The 18,416-nt window shown below is 40.4% G+C and overlaps 1 protein-coding gene across 8 annotated transcripts in view; it reads right to left on the bottom strand.

The window, feature by feature from the left end:
- Nucleotides 1-18,416, bottom strand: part of LOC145775610 (semaphorin-6A-like) — an 83,037-nt gene that overhangs the window by 20,409 nt on the left and 44,212 nt on the right. For 6 of the 8 annotated variants that reach the window (XM_082586926.1, XM_082586932.1, XM_082586929.1 and 3 more), the window contains 7 exons: nucleotides 8,303-8,365; nucleotides 7,771-7,890; nucleotides 7,206-7,326; nucleotides 6,651-6,880; nucleotides 5,960-6,028; nucleotides 5,772-5,839; nucleotides 2,655-3,391 (listed from right to left, as the gene is read on the bottom strand). In XM_082586926.1, coding sequence (XP_082443052.1) covers nucleotides 3,159-3,391; nucleotides 5,772-5,839; nucleotides 5,960-6,028; nucleotides 6,651-6,880; nucleotides 7,206-7,326; nucleotides 7,771-7,890; nucleotides 8,303-8,365 — 904 coding nt within the window. In that variant the 3' untranslated portion in view covers nucleotides 2,655-3,158. Of the gene's footprint in view, nucleotides 1-2,654; nucleotides 3,392-3,601; nucleotides 3,690-5,771; nucleotides 5,840-5,959; nucleotides 6,029-6,650; nucleotides 6,881-7,205; nucleotides 7,327-7,770; nucleotides 7,891-8,302; nucleotides 8,366-18,416 lie in introns of those variants that run through there. The other 2 variants (XM_082586928.1, XM_082586927.1) reach the window with 2 other exon arrangements.

Raw genomic sequence — 18,416 nt, forward strand, 5'->3', positions numbered from 1 at the left:
TGTGCGGTAATAAAATATGCACCACCTGAGCCCTGGCGCAGTTTGCCAAACTGTTTCTCAAGTGCATCGGTAGAAAACTGACCAAGCATTACATAGGAGTGAGATGTGTGCAATAAATACTTCGCCAAATCTACCAAGCCATTGCATGTATGCCAAAGCGCAAGACCAGTGTCCTTTGTTAAGCTATGATACCTAACACCATTTTCATTTTTTTTGTTTGACATATTTAGTGCCATCTCTCCAAAGTCCAACAGTTTTTTTAAGTTCTCATCGTTTTCACCTCGTATAACTGCACGGTTTTGATCACGAAGGCGAATATCAGCAAATGGTTGATGAACATTCACAATTCTCCAAAACTGAAGAACTTGCGAGATAAATAAAGCAGTGTCATTGGTATTGTCAAGTTGAGGGTGTGTCTGTAAGGCAGAAATTGCTTCTTCGGAGAAAACTTGAAGACAAAAACGTACCTTCTGCCTCTCAATAGGCTTTGGATGGACAGCAACTTCAGACAAATGTGACATTGTCACAATATGGTCTGAAGATTGAAGCCGCTTCAGCTCTTCTACATCTTGCGATTTTGCCACCTTTTCTTCTCCATTAAACACATACTGCAATGTCTGACTTTTTTCAGTGATCCAGTTGTTCCGGATGTTTTTGAGCAGGTGAACATAATCATACAACAACAAAAATGTTATCGTCAGTGCGCCATGGAATGCTATCTGATTGCAGTTTTTTAAAAAGGGACTGGTTTACCCTATTACCATCGCAAATAATGGCTCTAACAGACCCACCACATTGTTTTATTGTTTCCACAATCAAAGTTGTTTGTTGGCACAGAAATGCAGCATCAAGTTCCTTAACAGGAAGCATTTTGTACAAAAATCTTGGACCTCCATGAAGAGTGACTACCATGAAGCTCAACACTGTGTTAGCCAAAAGATGCGGTTTATTTGTCGCCTGATCAAACAAATTTCCCCCTTGATATTGCAATGTAGGCTTTATGTACACCTCGTCCAAAAGCAGTAAGCAAGATTTTTGTTTTAGATCAGGCAAATTTGAAAAAACACCTTTCAAGTAGCAGTCATCAGTACTCTGTTTCACGGCAGATGTTATTTGTGTGAGCAATGAGATACTTGGAAGCTCAAAATCCTCTCTTATCCGCTTGTAGGCTGATCTGGAAGTAGCAAAATATTCAAATGCTCGAACAATAATTTCTGGTGAATACTTTTTTTTTTCCCACAGAAACTCGCCCCATACTTGTGATTTGTTCATGAATCACCTGCTTCTTTTTGCAAACCTCTGCTGAACCGAGAAAACGAATTGCTTCTTCAATCTGGGAACACTGTTTGGAAGATGTAATCTTATTACTTGACAAAGTTTCAATAATGCATTTTATGCCATAATGCAAAGCTTCATACCGCAGATTATTGCGTATCTTTAAAACAAATTTTGGACAGCCATTTACAAAACTAGGGGATTGCAATATTAATTCTTCCTTAGTTTCTAGCAAAATTAACTTTTTTGCACAATCAAAAGTTTTAATGCAATGGCACAAGTTATCAAAGCTTTTAATTTTTTGTGCCTCTGCATACATGGCATACTGGTCTGGCTGGACATTTCGTGCCGCATTTGATGCTTTGACAGTGCTTCTAGGCTTAAGTATAGAATTTCTTGTTGGAAGCAAACTTGGTTTGATATCATTAAACACAGATGGTGGCTCAGCTGGTCTATCCTTGCCATAGCACTTAACTGTTCCATAATTTTTAGGCCAATGCCGTTCGCAGATAACTGTATTGGGGCTGTCTGGCACATTATCCCGAGGTATAATTAATATCCACAACTTTTTTTCTTTGGCATTTCGCGGTAAACGGCATGTTTTTTGCTTTTTGTCCTTGTCGTAGTTTCCGTTACATTGAGTCACACAACATTTGCGTCTCATTTAGTATTTACTAATTTAAGATAATAAGTTTTTGATTACAAGTTTGATTAATATTATGTATGGCTGCATCAAAAAAGAAGTAAACATATTATTTCTGTGTTGTTGCACACAATAATTTGTCTACGTACCGTACCGGTAAAAAGTAATTTTTCCAAAACTTTGCAACAAAACAAAACCAATAGGCCTACCGGTGAATCACTTTCTGGCAAAAATATATATATATACCCAGGATGTGACTGCCGAAAAACTATAATAACTACACTTCGGCAAACCTGAACTTTAACATTGAAAATTATTCCAATCGAAAGATGACAACTACAACCATACGACCACTCCATATCCTTGCACAGGTTAAACTATGCCAACTTTGACAGAAATAATTTCCAATACTAAACTGCCTTAAGGCCAAGCTTCTTGGATCACAATCAAATTAGCTCACTAGTCTGATTAAAACATCTCTTGACTTTGATTTTTCAACTACTTATTTTTTTTACCCATTGCTGGACAACATTGTACTTACTGTTCAAAAATGGCCAGTGCAGTATTACTCAATATCTTAGGTTAGCACTCACTGCCATGTAAGAATACTGTGTGTGGATACTTTTCAAAAATTCACACTACATCCATACATTTTGCATCATTCTGGCTTTGCAAAATGTGAGAACTGCTCTACTATAAAATGCATCATGCACCTTTTTTCAAGCTAAAGTAGCCGTCTGAGTGAAATCATTTTATTTGAATTCTTCAATAAAATACAAAATTTCTATACTAGACTATATTCAGTGTATTGTATTTATCAAATTTGCAACGTATCATGTCACTTTATAACTCACCTGTAATTTACAAAACTACGTACTTTTATCTATAAAGCTACACAGGCTGCAAGATCTGAACTAGCAAAACTAAGAATGGCTAGTGCTGGTGTAGGACCTGTAGGTGTACTGCATACCTAGTGCTGGTGTACAGCATACCCTAGTTGGAGTTACTATTCTATTAGTATTAATAGTTAATATGAAAGCACCAACAAATGTTTGTGCAAATGCAGAAAAGAAATAAGCTTCCTCAAAACCAATATAAAAACATCCTAGGCTATAGCAATAACATGAGCTCTCTGACTCTTACAACAAGATTGTAGCACTTTCAAACACGCACAAATTTTTGGACCAGGCATTTAGGGTTGCCATTCTCTATACAAAAAAGAGAAGCTCGCCTCCAGTTTTTAGCTGGCACTGCGCGTCTGGAAGGCCTGTAATATAGTAAGCCATGGATCGGGCTGATCGTTGATCTGTTTGTCTGATGGTCGTACAGCTGATCGTCCTAGAGCGGTCTGTCCCTGCTGGCCTTGACGCTGATTAGCCACGCAACCACGGGTTGGGGTGGAAGATTGTGCGCAGTAGTCGCCACACAAGGCCACTTGCATTAAAGGATCCGTTTCGTCCAAAGTGCACGATTCTGAAACGAAAAAAACGAATCTTAAACTTTTCATGAATTGAAAAAAGTGGATATGACAGAAACAGATAAAAATTGAAATGCCAACGTTCATTTTTAGTATTAGTTTGGATTAATAACTGCACGAAAAAGCTGTCAAAGGTGAAAGTCTAGCGAAGACCAAACATGCAATTTCAGCAATTGAAATAAACTCCTGTTGCTGCAAATACATACTCTCTCTGCACTGTTACTTTCTCTTGCCTTTCCTGGTTGAAGTTTTCTAGCTCTGCAAAGATGATGTTTCTTTTTCTGGTGTTCGCATCTATTTTTAAGTCATATAGTATGATTGCAGATTGCACTTTCATAAGAACTCGCTGAATCAAAATTCTCTTTCACGCCATGCTAGAAACTATCAGAAAATTGTTCACCAAAAATAAGATGATGCCATCACCTCACCCAGAAGCCGAACATGTCAATTGTCGAGAAGTAACAAATTCGGCTTGTCGAAGAGATGGAAAATAAACAGCATGCATTGACGAATTAAATAAAAACGCTACCGATTAAGCATCTCATTGGAATAATTTGAGTATGATGTGAGAGATAGTTTTGCTAAACATAATACGGCTAATAACAAACGCTGTGCTAATTAATACTTCACACTATTTGCCTCTTTCACTTCACTGATTGCATATTCGGCTTTTTGTAAGCCTCACAGTTTGAGTAAAGTGCGATTTTGCAGGCTTGGAATAGCTCTTCTCTACAGTGTAAAATAACAGCAACAGACAAGATCACGATCCAAAATGAGCAAAACGGTCCCAACAGGAAATGGGTAAATACTAAGCTATGGAGATCTCACGTTTCTGTCGAAATCGTGAAAAAGAAATGGTCAGGTGTTAATGTTTTGCTTCAAAAGTCATTGAAAATTGATCCAATGCATCGCCGTGCCAACAACGTTTGCCCATTTTCCCGCTACAGTAGGCCTAGAACTGAGTTAGCAAGATTGTTAGTGCCTACCTGGTGCTTTGTTTATAAGAAGGCGGCACCGGGTTGAAGCAGAACAGGCAGTGAAGACCCAACTAGCATAGCTCAAAAGAGACAAGTAACTGTCAAAATCAATCTAAGCGCTCGGCGTTCGCTGGACAAAGACACTCTGCTTTAGGATCTAATTGTTTGCTAGGCATTGAAGCAACATGGATTGGAAAGAATCAAAAAGTAATGCAAGATAACAATGTGCTGATTTATCACCAACGGTTATGAGGTTGGCATTTACTGAAACAAGTCAGTTTTAAAGTACGATTATATCAGCTCTTTCACTTCGATACGACAATCTTTGTTGTCCATTACGTGAATACATTGCAACTGCTTGAAAGAACCTCGTGCCGATGCGGCAACTGCATCACAAATCGAGCAGTGATCCAATAAGATGCCGAATTGTCGAACCAATTACCTAGTTGGTAAGTTCAAAATTTCACATTGATTCAATGTACAGTTGGGCGGCTTCAACGATGCTTCTGACAAAGCAAGTGCAGCGCCAACTGAAGCAGATTAAAAAACGACAACAAAAATTGTTGAACTGACTTAGGACTCAAAACGCGCAAATAAAATAAGCAGGTGAGACGTTTTTTGTTGCCACACAGTCAGCAGAGCGTGGAAATGTGCACGCAAAAAACTTTTTTTGCCGATAAGCATATTTCAACAGTGCTGTTTCTTCAAGATACTGCTAGGCCTTTTGCTGCCTGGTCCACCATAACATGCAGCATGCAATATGGAAGCAACCTTTTACGCCATTTTTTTTTTAAGTTCAACATTACAACGATGAAGCTGTTGATCAACTGATCGTCTGTTCGTCTAACACTTATTGCAATGTAATCATGCATTTTAAAATTCAGCCGCAGTGATGAAAATAACAACAAGGTTTCACTACGACCTTTTCCCAAAGACATCTTTCCTACAGAGGGTTCATTTTGCCTGTTCTGCTCAAAGTAGTCCATGACATGTTGTAAAGCTAAGTGACAAATGAACCCCACATGCTGGGCATAGAAATATGATGCATGCAATTTTATCACAAAAGCAAAAAAAGGTGTTTGCGATGCAAAAAGAAAAGTATATAGACCTGAGCTAGTCTGTATTTTTAGCACGTTTTAAGTAAATGTTTCTTCAAGCGGTACGCCAAAATGATTTGATATTAATGCATCATCACTTAAGAACAATTAAACCAAAAGCGATATAATGTTGGTAGGTGCGGTATACCATGTAACACCACTTCTCAGCACTTGAGTTGGTAAGACTTAACACTATTGGGTCATCATAGGAAAACGCATTGAATAGAAAAGCACTTCAGTTGAAAGCATGAGCAGCACCTGGTTAAAAATGCAGAAGTCGTGTATCTTTATATATGACTTACTAGGTTCAAGTGGAACTTGGCAATTAGTGGGTATCTTCGCCATATTTGAAATCGCGGAAAGTTGTCGGCTGCGAAAGAACAATGACAAAGATTTAGTGGAGAAACAAATGGGTAATTTATTAGACGTAGCAAGTAATTACACAGGAAATAGCCCGCATTCAGTGGCAATTAACAAATCGTAAACCCACCTATTTCGGGCAGTTCGCGCAACGCATTTCTCATCAAGCCATCCGCAGTCCGGGTCAACATTACAGCATCTGGAAAGTTAAGTATGTATTTTAAGTGGCCGGACATTCATCAAAACAAATGTAAAATTAGATGACAAAAACATCAAATTTTTGCCGGAAAAGCAGTCAAGAAAAGCAATATTATTATATGGTTCTTAACTTCTTTTCTTGGAATGTCTGCTCATTGCAGTATCTTTTTTTGGTGTTTATTTCAACTCAGGATGCGAGTTATTATGCTTACACAGGATTTGCTGGAAATACACAACAAGGTTTAATCCTCGTTCGAACAGCTCAATATGTTTTAAACTAATATTCTGAAAAAGCTTCCAAAACCTTCCAGAAGCTTCTAAAGATCTGATTACAGTTTAAAGTGACTGTTAAGGTTACTTTCACGATAGTTATTTCATTTGCGCACTTAAACCTACATTTGTATTGTCTGAAAGTCCAAAATCAAGTTGAAACGTGTATTCTGATTCATGTTTACCCCGATTTGAACACGACAAACTAAAACGTCGTCCTGAAAGATAATGCTAAAGCATCGCCCCTAAACAAGTAGCCGCTAGTAACGACAAGTTAAAAAAGAAGTTCATATAAAAAAATCAAATTTTTGACATTTATGTAAGCTATAAAGGTTACAACACTTTCTACTTACGCATCGCTGACGTATTGCCCGCAACCAGAAAGAGGAAGTTGCACGAGTCTGTCAGTGAAGGCGACAAACAAGGAATACGGTGAGATCAAGTTCGAACTGGATGAATCTGGTTGATTGCTACTTGCAGGTCGAGAAACATGAAGAGCCAAGACACCGCATTGTATGCTAACAGAAGCGCACTTTTTCTCCTTGGCAACTCGCTTCTCTTCAAGCAATAAAGCTTTAGGGCCCTGCAAACAATTTTCACAAAATAAAGTACAACCCAAACGATGCTTTCAACGACTCAAAAAGGTAATTCATTACAGAAATGTTTTTTTTTTAATTGGCAGTATCGTCTGGAAAGTCTGATATAAGTTCAGGCATATCCAACAAAATTAGTAGCTTGAAATACTAACAGTGGCAGTTGATAAGCTGGTAAATACATTTCCAAAGCCTGCAAAAGTTCCCTTTGTAGATCGTCGATAGATGTTTGTAAGCTGATAAACAAACGACAATTTTTGCTAGCTGGGTTAGAAAATGTTATCGCATGGAAGTGAAGATAGAACAACGACTTACCGAATCAAATTCCAGCCTGGGACGAAGTCGAAGAATTCTCCCGTCCTCTGTTCCAACGTAGACTAATGGAACTGAACCATCTCCAGCGTTTTTGTCCACAGTTAGTTGAGTCGCACGAAGGCTGGAAGTAAAGTTTCAAATAAAAGTTGGAATAGATAGAATTGTTTCATTAAGAAACGCAGTAGGGTTTAATTAAATACAACCATAGGCTAAAAATGTTATGAAACATTATGTTAGATTCTAATTCAAACAGTTAGAAGGTGACCTATTCACAGTAGCAAGCAAACAAAACAAGCAGATTTATTCGTGTGAATCATTTTTGTTCTGTTTGAACAAAAAGTATCAAGATGCGGTAGTCATTACTGCCCAAAATTTAAGGAAACCCTTCTAGACTTTCAAGCTTCACTCAGGTTTTCTTAGTTACTGCGATAAAAAACTGAACAAGACTACACGATTTGCAACACTTCCAAACCGTCGCTGTGTCATTCTTACTTGACCACCATATTTCGCCAGATTGACAGGCACAGAACATATTTGTTTGAACTTTAAATTCATTTTCTCTCACCCGGTCTCGCCAATGTAGACAGGCTGCCCATCAAAAGGCATGACCGGGTCATGCATGAGGAAGTGGTCTTTGGCGAAAGACAGTGTGTTGACATTTGTTGTGGAGCTTGGACCGGAGCATCTGCACATACAGTACATCATCGTTTTCACACATGCTTTTTCACAGAAGACATTTTGGGATCCATGTTTAGATATTGACAACAAAACAATTCGTTTATATATTAACGTTGAAAGCACACGAAGATGGTTATTCGTTTTTTCATGTGAAGCGTCTTTGATTTCATAGCAAAACTATAATTACAATCGTCATTTTGGCATTACCCAGTAAGCCTAATATGCCTTAGGTGGCCAAGAAAGTGAATGGTCGGGGTCAAATCAATAAAAACACGTAGTGCCTAAAAAGTGTCTTTGTTAGCACTAAGCAAACTTATGAGGTTAGGTAGAAGATTCAATACTCTCACTGTCAATGCGATAAATCAAATCAAATTGAGGATAACAGTTCAACAGCTACGTCCTTGTACGACTGTACGTACCTTCCAGGCCGTGGATCTGGGACTCTGTGAGGAGAAACCGGTACCGCTTTGTGTAAAGTTAGCCTGCAAATGTAACATCAACTGAATGTTGGCAATGTTTACTGTTTAGTTATCTCTGGTGAACAGTGTCAGCAATAGTTTCACACACGATGTTTAATAGGGTGTTTCATTTTTTCACCATTTTTTAAATTCAAAATGCCTGGGGTCCCATCTGGTGGTATTTGGGAAAAAAAGTTTACACCCCAATTTTTTTTCAATTATGACGTCATATTGAGGTGGTCCACGAGGTTTGAAATTTTTTGGCCCTCAAAATCTCGAAATTTGGCCGTATCTCCGGAATCGCTTATCATAGATGGACAAAATTAGTATCAAAATGCGCAGAAGGGTCGGTTTCCTATACCTGATGTAGAGAATATTAAGGTATATCTGCTTCAGAAAAAAAGTTATTCCAAAAAATCTGATTTTCGGTCTGTTTTCTCCTGATGAACAGACAGTCCGGCAGCCCGTGACGTTTTTGTAACATCATAAGGTACAAAAGGTTTGAGTGTTTTATCAACCTTGCCCCACTGTGGGATGTTCAGAAACCCACATCCAAGGTTTCACTGCTGGGGCTACGGCCCGGTGAAAAACCCATTTTGGGGATCAAAAAAACATCATAAGGTACAAGAACAAAACCTACGCCAGAGTTTATGCCTTCACTTGTAGACTTTGGAACAAGTCGATCTGGGTGCCCCAGGTGGGGCATTCCCGAATAAGGGGCCCCCAAAGTTGGGGCAAAATACGTAAAAATAACATCATAAGGTACAAAGATGGAACTTGCATCATCAGTTAGGGCATGTTCCACTGAGTACGAAACAACTTTTCTTATGGCCCCAAGGTGGGGCTTAAACTCATTTTGGGGGTATAACCCCTAAAATTCACAAAATTAACATCATAAGGTACATGGATGAAACCAAGTGTAGGTGATAGTACCTCACTTACGGATTTCAGAACATTAAAATTTGGTCGCCCCAGGTGGGGCATTTCCGAATAAAGAGCTCCCAAAGTTGGATCAAAATACGTAGCCTACCGGTAAAAATAACATGATAAGGTGCAAAGATGGAACTTCTTTCATCAGTTGGGGCATGTTCCACTGAGTTTGAAACAACTTTTCTTATGGCTCCAAGGTGGGGCTTTCCAGCTAGAAAGCTACGTATATTACACGTTGATTTTTGGTTGATTTTAGGTAGTATGGTATCTTAGGTAGAATTCAGGTGTTATTAAGGAGTTTGTGTACACCAACAAAAATTCACTTGTTTAAAAAACATTTGTTTAGAAACATATTTTAGCTATCATTTAGTATGACTAGTGTGTAAATATGATTCTAGAAGTTTTATCAGGGATTATTTTGTGAATATAACTCTTGCAAAATAACACGTGTTTTCCACGTATATACACGTGTTCAAAATCCTATGATTATTTGACTAATTTTTAAGGTATATGGTCACAGCGGTAAACCATAATCTTTTCGTGGGAAAATTGTAACGTAAGATTCCCAAATCCGTTCGTCTGCATGCAATGACCCAAAAATAAACACACTTTCGAAACGTCTTTTCAAAAGTGTATTCCTGTAAAATTAGCCCGCGGCTATCGAAATCGAAATGCAACGCCTTGCACCTCTAAAAACTGTCACTACGATACAGATTACTTGGATAAAAGACGGAGAGTTTGTCCAGCTAGCAAGCACCAAATAAACCAGTTAAATGTGCGACCGACTTCCAACACACGACTTCAAGAATGAATCAGAAAAATTTGTGATAACTCAAAGGCACGCCAGCAGTTCGTGACGCAGCATTTCATGTCCAAACAGGTCTCAAACTGAAACAGGTTTAAACCGGTCTGACACGAGTCTTACGGACGATGGTGCAATTTTGGCTCATGTTTTAGGAATTTCCATGACGTAATATTCAGTAGACCCGAACGGTTTCTACATGACGTTTGACCAGGCGAACAACCGTCTGGAACATAGCGGCCCCTAGTTATGACAGTCTGACATGGCATAACTAAAAAAGAATTGACGACAATTGTGAGCCAATGAATAAAAACACATGATACACAAATTGTTTGAATCACTCACGTTTAAGTTAATACGCAAATACAAAGGGCATGCAAAGAATGAACAGCAATAAGAATAAACAAGACGATACATGAAATTGGTACCATAGGTAGTAGGTACACGCAAAAAAATGACGCTATATACCATGGTTGCGATAATAACCGACTGTTCTGGGCTCAGACAAGTGTCGGCCACCGCAGACAAAACCAGGCTCAAACCCTAACACTTAGGTGTTCTTTACGGGGGCGAGGCACGAAATATCCCTCAACACACAGTCTACTTTCACTTTCCCCGTACTCTCATCATAGTTGCAGACGGCAACTTTAGCTCTACGAACTACAGGCTTCCCTTTCCTAATTTGTGGAACTACCTCATGCACCCTCCCAAGTTGATACTTCCCACGTTTACCAATGTCCTGGAGGGAACCTACCACTACAAGTTGACCAGGCTCCAAATTCTCGGCCATTTTTAGCCATTTTTTCCGGTCCTGAAGACCTGGCAAGTAAAAATCGATCCATTTACTCCAAAACTGCTGAGAAAGTGACAAATTGAACCGATAATCCCTTCTTAATTGGTCACGATCATGTGGTTGCCCAACAGCACAGTATGGGTCTAAGTATGGGGTCAAAAGTGAGGCAGGGGTGATGACAGTAAAATCCCTAGGGTCGTCACTCAAAGGTACCAAAGGGCGTTCGTTCACGATCCGAACGGCACTACTGGTGTACGTAAGCAGTTCAATAAATTTGGGCTTACGACTTGAAGAGTCCAAAATGTGAAAAAATGCGATTTTAAATTGTTTAACCATTGCCTCCCAGGCGCCACCTTGCGCCGGAGCATACGGAGGTATAAATTCCCAGTTTATCGCTCTCTGTCTCAGGGCGTTGTGAAATTCAGCTGATTCTATCAACTCGGGTAACTTCTTAGATGCTGCCTGAAAGGTGCTTCCATTGTCGGAATAGATAGCATTAACCTGCCCACGTAAATCTGTAAACCTTGTAAAGGCAAGTAAAAAATCACTCAGCGACAATGACGTAACCAGCTCAACATGAATAGCGCGAGATGCCATACATGTGAACAAGAGTCCCCAAGCTTTTTTGTGACTTCTACCTTCAACAAAGGTTAAAGGTCCAAGATAGTCTAAGCCGCAATCAAAAAAGGGTTTCCTATGCGCAGTTGTGCGAGACAAAGGTAAATCAGACATGAGCTGCCTTATAGGTCGAGCTTTCTCAATCGCGCATACACCACAGTCATTAAGATACCTCTTCACGGAGGCATTACCATTAGCGATCCAAAACTTCTGTCGCGTAGACAACAAAGTGTGCTGTACTCCACAGTGCGCATTTCCATTATGATGCGACAGTACAACAAGCCTAGTGAAGGGGTGCTTCGAAGGCAAAACAATCGGATGCTTTGCTTCAAGAGAGATCTCGGGAGAATTACTTAAGCGCCCTTCAATGCGGATTACACCAGCGTCATCTACACAAGGTCTGTACTTTTTAAGTGAACGCATGGCCACCTGGAGATGCGGCCTGATTTGTCACATTTTGCAGATTTTGATTACAGTTACTGCTAGTGTTTGACTGATATTTTCTGAGATGCTTTTACTTTTTGCGGTTTCCTAATGGCATAAAACTTTTTTGTTGCCTTGGGGAAGCAATAGCAAATGAGAAAAAGTAAGTTGAAAAACGCAAAATCAGACTGTTATTGAAAATTAACAGTCTGACTAAAATCTTCTAAATCAAATTTTCTTTGTTTTTCAACATGTGAGGATGTTTAAACCTATTGTGTCATCTGGGAAAAAGAATAAAGAAATCGTAAAAATCTAATTGTTAGAAAAATTTATTTATACATTCGCCCAAAATTAGAAAAACCTGAAAATTTCTGCAAAATGTGACAAATCAGGCCGTATCTTTAGGTGGCCATGGTGAACGTAATTCTTTTAAGCGTTCCTTCTCACGTTGCGAAGCGCCAACACTACCTCGCTTTATCACTTCCTCAAGGGCATCCGGCGATCGTTTGGTCATTAAATGTACCACATCGCCATACACGCTCTTCTGAACAAACTTCACAGCCAACTCTGAAGCACTGTTAAGATAAGATGCATCCAGTTTTGGCTTCACAAAGCTACGCTTTCTCGTTTTACAGCACAAAAATTCAACAAAAGCAACCAAATAAGCGATTCTCTTTTTCATAACATACAAAGAAGGTGCGGCCTCGATCAATCTGTGAAGACCACCCTGTCCAACGTCAAGCGACTCCTCTTCGTCACAAAGATATAGGCTATGGACAGGTACTGGAGTGGCATTTTCTACAGATGGAATTTCCTCACACTGGTAGAGAAGACTAGAACCATTTAACCACAACTCTCGAAATTCTTTCTTTGTAATAAGATTTGGCCTTGTGCCAACATCAGCTGGGTTCATATCGGTAGGGCAAAAACGCCAATCCTGGGGTCCAGACAACAATAAAATATGCTCAACTCGACGCGTAATAAACTTATTCAAACGTAAATCATGGTTTTTAACCCACTGCAACACAGTACGAGAATCACACCAAAAATACTTAAGGCAGTCGGGCATCTTCAATGCCTCGTAGGCCTGCTTCACGAGTCTTGCTGTATTCAAAGCGGCAACAAGCTCTTTCCTAGCTATCGGCCAAGAAAACTGATTTTTTACAACAATGGTAGATTTACCCAGAACGAAAGACACACTCGGAACTCCGTTAACCAGTCTACGTAAGTAAACAACAGAAGAGAAAGCTTGATTCGAAGCATCACTAAACACATGCAATTGATATGAAACAATATCATCCGGACTGCACACACCAGAGTTTGCAAAATACCATCTCGGTAACGAAAAATCCTTAAGCAGGTCCAAAGAGCGAAGCCACGACTCCCACTCTTTAACAAAGCTATCAGGGACCTCGGTGTCCCAATCAAACTTGTCTATCGCCAATTGCTGAAGTATAAGGCGTGCTTTTAGAAAAAATGGCGCTCCAAAGCCTAGCGGATCAAAATTTTGTCCAAGCTGACTGAGCATACTTCGGCGCGTGTGTTTAGCTAAGGGCTTTAAGGAACATGCGATACGCATCTCGTCAGACTCGGTTTGCCACACACAACCCAATGTCTTCGCTGATGGCAAAGTCATATTTTCAGTCTGAAAGTCAATGCCACGAATCAAAGGTGAAAGCATCTCATTATCCAAATTTGACAAGACAATCATAGCCTCCTTGCTAGCACTCCACTTAACAAGTTTAAACCCACGGCTATCAAACAAAGCAATTGATTCATGAGTGATTTGCTGAGCTTCCTCTAAGCTATCATCCGAAAATATAAAATCATCCATGTACATATTATCTGCAATATTGCAGAGAGTTAGTTCACCAGCACCGCTGGGGTTCTGCTCGATCATTTTCTTTATAGCCAAGCAAGCGATATACGGGCTACTCTTTATTCCCCAAGGGTGTACACAAAAACGAAATGGTACCATCCTACCATTTTCAAGGTCATCATCTTCAAACCACAATATACGAAACAAATCCCTTTGCGACTCAGGTAATTTTATTTGAAAGAAGCATTTAGTCACATCAGCCATGAGACCAAATCTACCAAGCCGAAATCTAGCCAAGACATCTACCAGAGGGTTTAACAAGTCAGGACTCGAAAACATTACATCATTAACACAAGTTCCTCGAAATTCAGACTTGCCATCGTAAACAATGCGCTTTTTTAATTGTGACGTAACAAAGTATGGTAAATACCATTCAAATCCCTTGACATTTCCTGCTTCACCAGTACGCTCAATATAGCCATTTGATTTAAGATCTTTCATGGTGTCAGTAAGGAAATCACGAAGTTCAGGTTGTTTTAAAGCTTTCTTTCTTAAAGCAGCAACTCTATCTGACGCCAACACAAAATTGTTAGGTAGATCAATATCTTCCTTCAACGGAACAGGTATCTCAAATCGACCATCTTTCAACTCAATATTCGGTTCAACAAGTTCTCTAGCCAACTTATCATTGCGAGACAATTCACAGGTTTCATTTTGCAACGTCAAATCCTGAATGACTTTATTCAGGTCTGCTATTTCTATATCACGAGACTCAATTTTACGCTGAAAGCCAGAGATGACATCCGACTCTGAAGACGTCTGCACTCTGCACACTTTAGCAACGCTTTCATCTAAGGGTGACTTACCACCACAAGCCAACCAACCGAGAGGAGTGAGCAAAGCATGTGGTTCACTACGATTTTCACCAACACGCTCTTTTTTTGCACACATCAAATAAGCGTTGTCGTTGCCAATCAGTACATCTACAGTACTACAATCATTCAAATGAAACATATTCACGTCATGAAAATGACGGAAACCATTTAAATCTTGTTTATGCGGTAAAGTTTTAACATCATCAGCCCAAGCTGGGTTAACCACCGAGGTTATATCACAAAACAGTTCATCTGTCTCTAACGACTGGATGTTGAGTTTGACAAGGTCAGCACAAGTAGCTTTCTGACCAGCCAGGGTATCCATTTTAAACGACGCTTTATCGTACGGTTTAAGATCAAGTTCACACACCAAATCACTCGAAACAAACGTCAACTGCGAACCAGGATCATGCTGACAATACACCAACTTCGATTTGCCAGTCATTGGATTCAAAACACGAGCAGCAGTAACGCGGTTAAAGGCTGCTTTAACATTTCCAATCTTAACATTACGCACAGGAACTCTGGCACGAGCATCATCTTTCCCAACCGAATCCAGAGAATCACGTGACGTCACATAAAAATCATGCAGAAGAAAATAGTGTTTCCTATCGTTGTTAGGCCCACACTTACGACAGTTATTTGCATGAACGCAATCCCTAACCATATGCTGGCGCAAACAATTCAAGCATTTGCCAGCTTTCACAATGACATCTCTCCGATCTTTAGGTGTCAAGCGCAAAAATTCTTTACAATTAGACAAAAAATGATATTCAACTTGACCACGTGACGAACAACAAATGCATGCCGGCAGGTCTTTACGTCTAGCCTCACCACCGCGCGGTGCGCCAACAACAGTCGAGTACTGCGAACTCCCTGACATCACATCATCATGGGGTTTTACGGACGTCTGCCTAACCAGACATGAAGGCAATTTTCCTTTGCCAAACTTTTTAAATTGCTGCGACTCACCAGAATCGCCCATTAGCATAATGCTAAAATCAGTCGACTTACGCGTTTCCTCCCGTACTACAAATTCAAACAAACTCTGAAAGGTAGGCTCATCAGTGCCACCATACTGATCACCTAAAAAGTCAAGATAACGCTGCTTAGCGTCAAACGGGAGTCGCTTAGCCAAATCCAAAACAAAACGTCCTTCTAATTTATCACGCTGACCATAAGCTTGCGGGTAAAGCAAACACTGCGACAATTCATCTTTAAACTCTTTCAGATCACTGGAAGAGGTCGAAGTCAATTTGCTACCATAGCGATACTTTCTAATTTCTGGTTCTGCGAAAAGACCTCCACGAACCCCAAAACGCTGGGACAAGCTAGCTAACGACATTTCTATCCTGTCTTCCTCTGACAAGCCAGGGGTGTCAGAAACCAAATTAGCAATCGTTTGCGCAGCTGTTCTAACACAAGCTGCTTGTAACAAAGTCAAACAAGTCCCCTTAAAGGGCGAAGCTGCCATTAAGGCCGTAACACGATTTTTAAAGAAGATAAATGGCATATTATTACCATCGTAACCAATCAAGGCCGCCTTATCGAAAAACGTCCTACTATTTTGGTATTCAAAAAAGCAATCCTGCTGTTGAGAACTCGATTTAGCGGGAGAAGACAAGCTATATCCCTTAAGGGGCTGAGTGGGCTCAGTCACGTGCACAGCCCGATCACGATCCTCACACACGTTAAAATCAGGAGACGCGATACGCCTCTCACAACCACCCAAATTACGTGTAGCTGGGCGATCAAACCCCAGCGGCGCAGAAAACTGTCAAGGGGGCAAAGCATGACTGCTAATGGCGGCCCCGTGACCTGTACGCTCTGGGGGAGGAGTTCGGTTGTAATTCGCAGACCTTGGCTCTACAGCATTCGGAAGACCCTTAGCCGCGGCCCCGAGACCTCCTGAAACAGCTGGAAAACGTGTGGATTGCCCTGGTCCACTCACAGGTTGAACGGGCGTTTGGAAGAGGTTATGTAAATTAAACTGCGATTGATGTTCATTTCTGGAATGCCTAGAAGAGCTCTTCCTAGAGCTACGCCGGAGCCCGCCTCTGATCGATATTCAGCTAAAACTACCTCTTTACGTTGTTCAGCCCTCAACTGAGCGTCTTTGAGTGCGAACAGCAGCTCTAGCTTCGGCTCTCGCGGCGGCCTCAGCTCTCGCGGCAGCCTCAGCTCGAATGGCCTCAGCAGCTCTCGCTTCGGCCTCAGCTCTCGCGGCAGCCTCAGCTCGTATGGCCTCAGCTCTCGCGATGGCCTCAGCAGCTCTTGCTTCGGCCTCAGCTTGGATCTGGAGCTCCTCTCGTCTTAGCTGTAGGTTAATTTGTGCAACTATCCGAGACGAACTCTTAGACATCCTAGTGCTTACATTTGAGGCGCTATCCTCAGGATGTATGTCAGCATCCAACATATCTGAGAACTCACTTTCTTTTTGTTCAAAGTTATTTTTTAACGAGTTAAATTCGAGATCTACCCTATCACGAAGTTCTGCCAAGATTGCAGAGTTAAAGATTGTAGTCAAAAGAGCATGGAAATGCCGTAATTCCTCTTCTAAAGTAGATAAGTTAGATCGAAAAATTAACAGTTCCTGCTTATCACTCAAAGAACCTAGGGCTACAGAAAGTTCCCCAATTTGAGTCAAAATATCCCGTCTAAGATGCCGGGCCTCTCGAACTGACTTAGCCTCATCGTTATTGGGTCCCTCCCCAGAATGGCCTGCCCGACCGCAAAGAACATCATCAGGCTTAAACTCAGTCGAGTCTACGGCGGTCGAGTCCTTGTCGCCACCGAGTGTAGACATATTAAATGTTGGGGCTAAATTAACAATTAAAAAAATTAAGTTACACAAACACACAAAATTACAGTAGTTATAAAAAACTTAACTGCAAAGACCGTAAAAATACAAAAAAGAATTTAAATGCACGATACCGTAGCTGTACGGGTATGAAGTCCTAAAGTCCACAAAACTTGCTTGGATTCTTCCACTTGAATCTACAAGCACAGATGGATTGTCTTTTAATCTTCTTTCTTGCCAATGAATGTCAAAGTTATTTTTCTTCTGTACCAAACTGAGAAGAATTGTCTTTACTTTTCTTTGCTTCTGTAAGAGTGTAGACTACCAACCAACAAATCTTCTTTTATTATTTTTTGTACTTCTAAGTAGTTCTTCTGCACTAGCTGACAACAAACACGTCGTTTATTTTTATGCCTTCAAGTGCTTCTTGGCCTACCAGCTAACAAATCGTTTTTTTATTTTTCTTGCTTTAATTTCTTCTTGACCTACCAACTGACAAGAACTCGTCTTTTATTTTTCTTGTTTTAATTTCTTCTTGACCTACCAACTGACAAGAACTCGTCTTTTATTTTTTATGGTCACAGCGGTAAACCATAATCTCTTCGTGGGAAAATTGTAACGTAAGATTCCCAAATCCGTTCGTCTGCATGCAATGACCCAAAAATAAACACACTTTCGAAACGTCTTTTCAAAAGTGTATTCCTGTAAAATTAGCCCGCGGCTATCGAAATCGAAATGCAACGCCTTGCACCTCTAAAAACTGTCACTACGATACAGATTACTTGGATAAAAGACGGAGAGTTTGTCCAGCTAGCAAGCACCAAATAAACCAGTTAAATGTGCGACCGACTTCCAACACACGACTTCAAGAATGAATCAGAAAAATTTGTGATAACTCAAAGGCACGCCAGCAGTTCGTGACGCAGCATTTCATGTCCAAACAGGTCTCAAACTGAAACAGGTTTAAACCGGTCTGACACGAGTCTTACGGACGATGGTGCAATTTTGGCTCATG

Source organism: Aplidium turbinatum, chromosome 8 (assembly GCF_918807975.1).
Source record: "Aplidium turbinatum chromosome 8, kaAplTurb1.1, whole genome shotgun sequence".
Taxonomy (NCBI): Eukaryota; Metazoa; Chordata; class Ascidiacea; order Aplousobranchia; family Polyclinidae; genus Aplidium; species Aplidium turbinatum.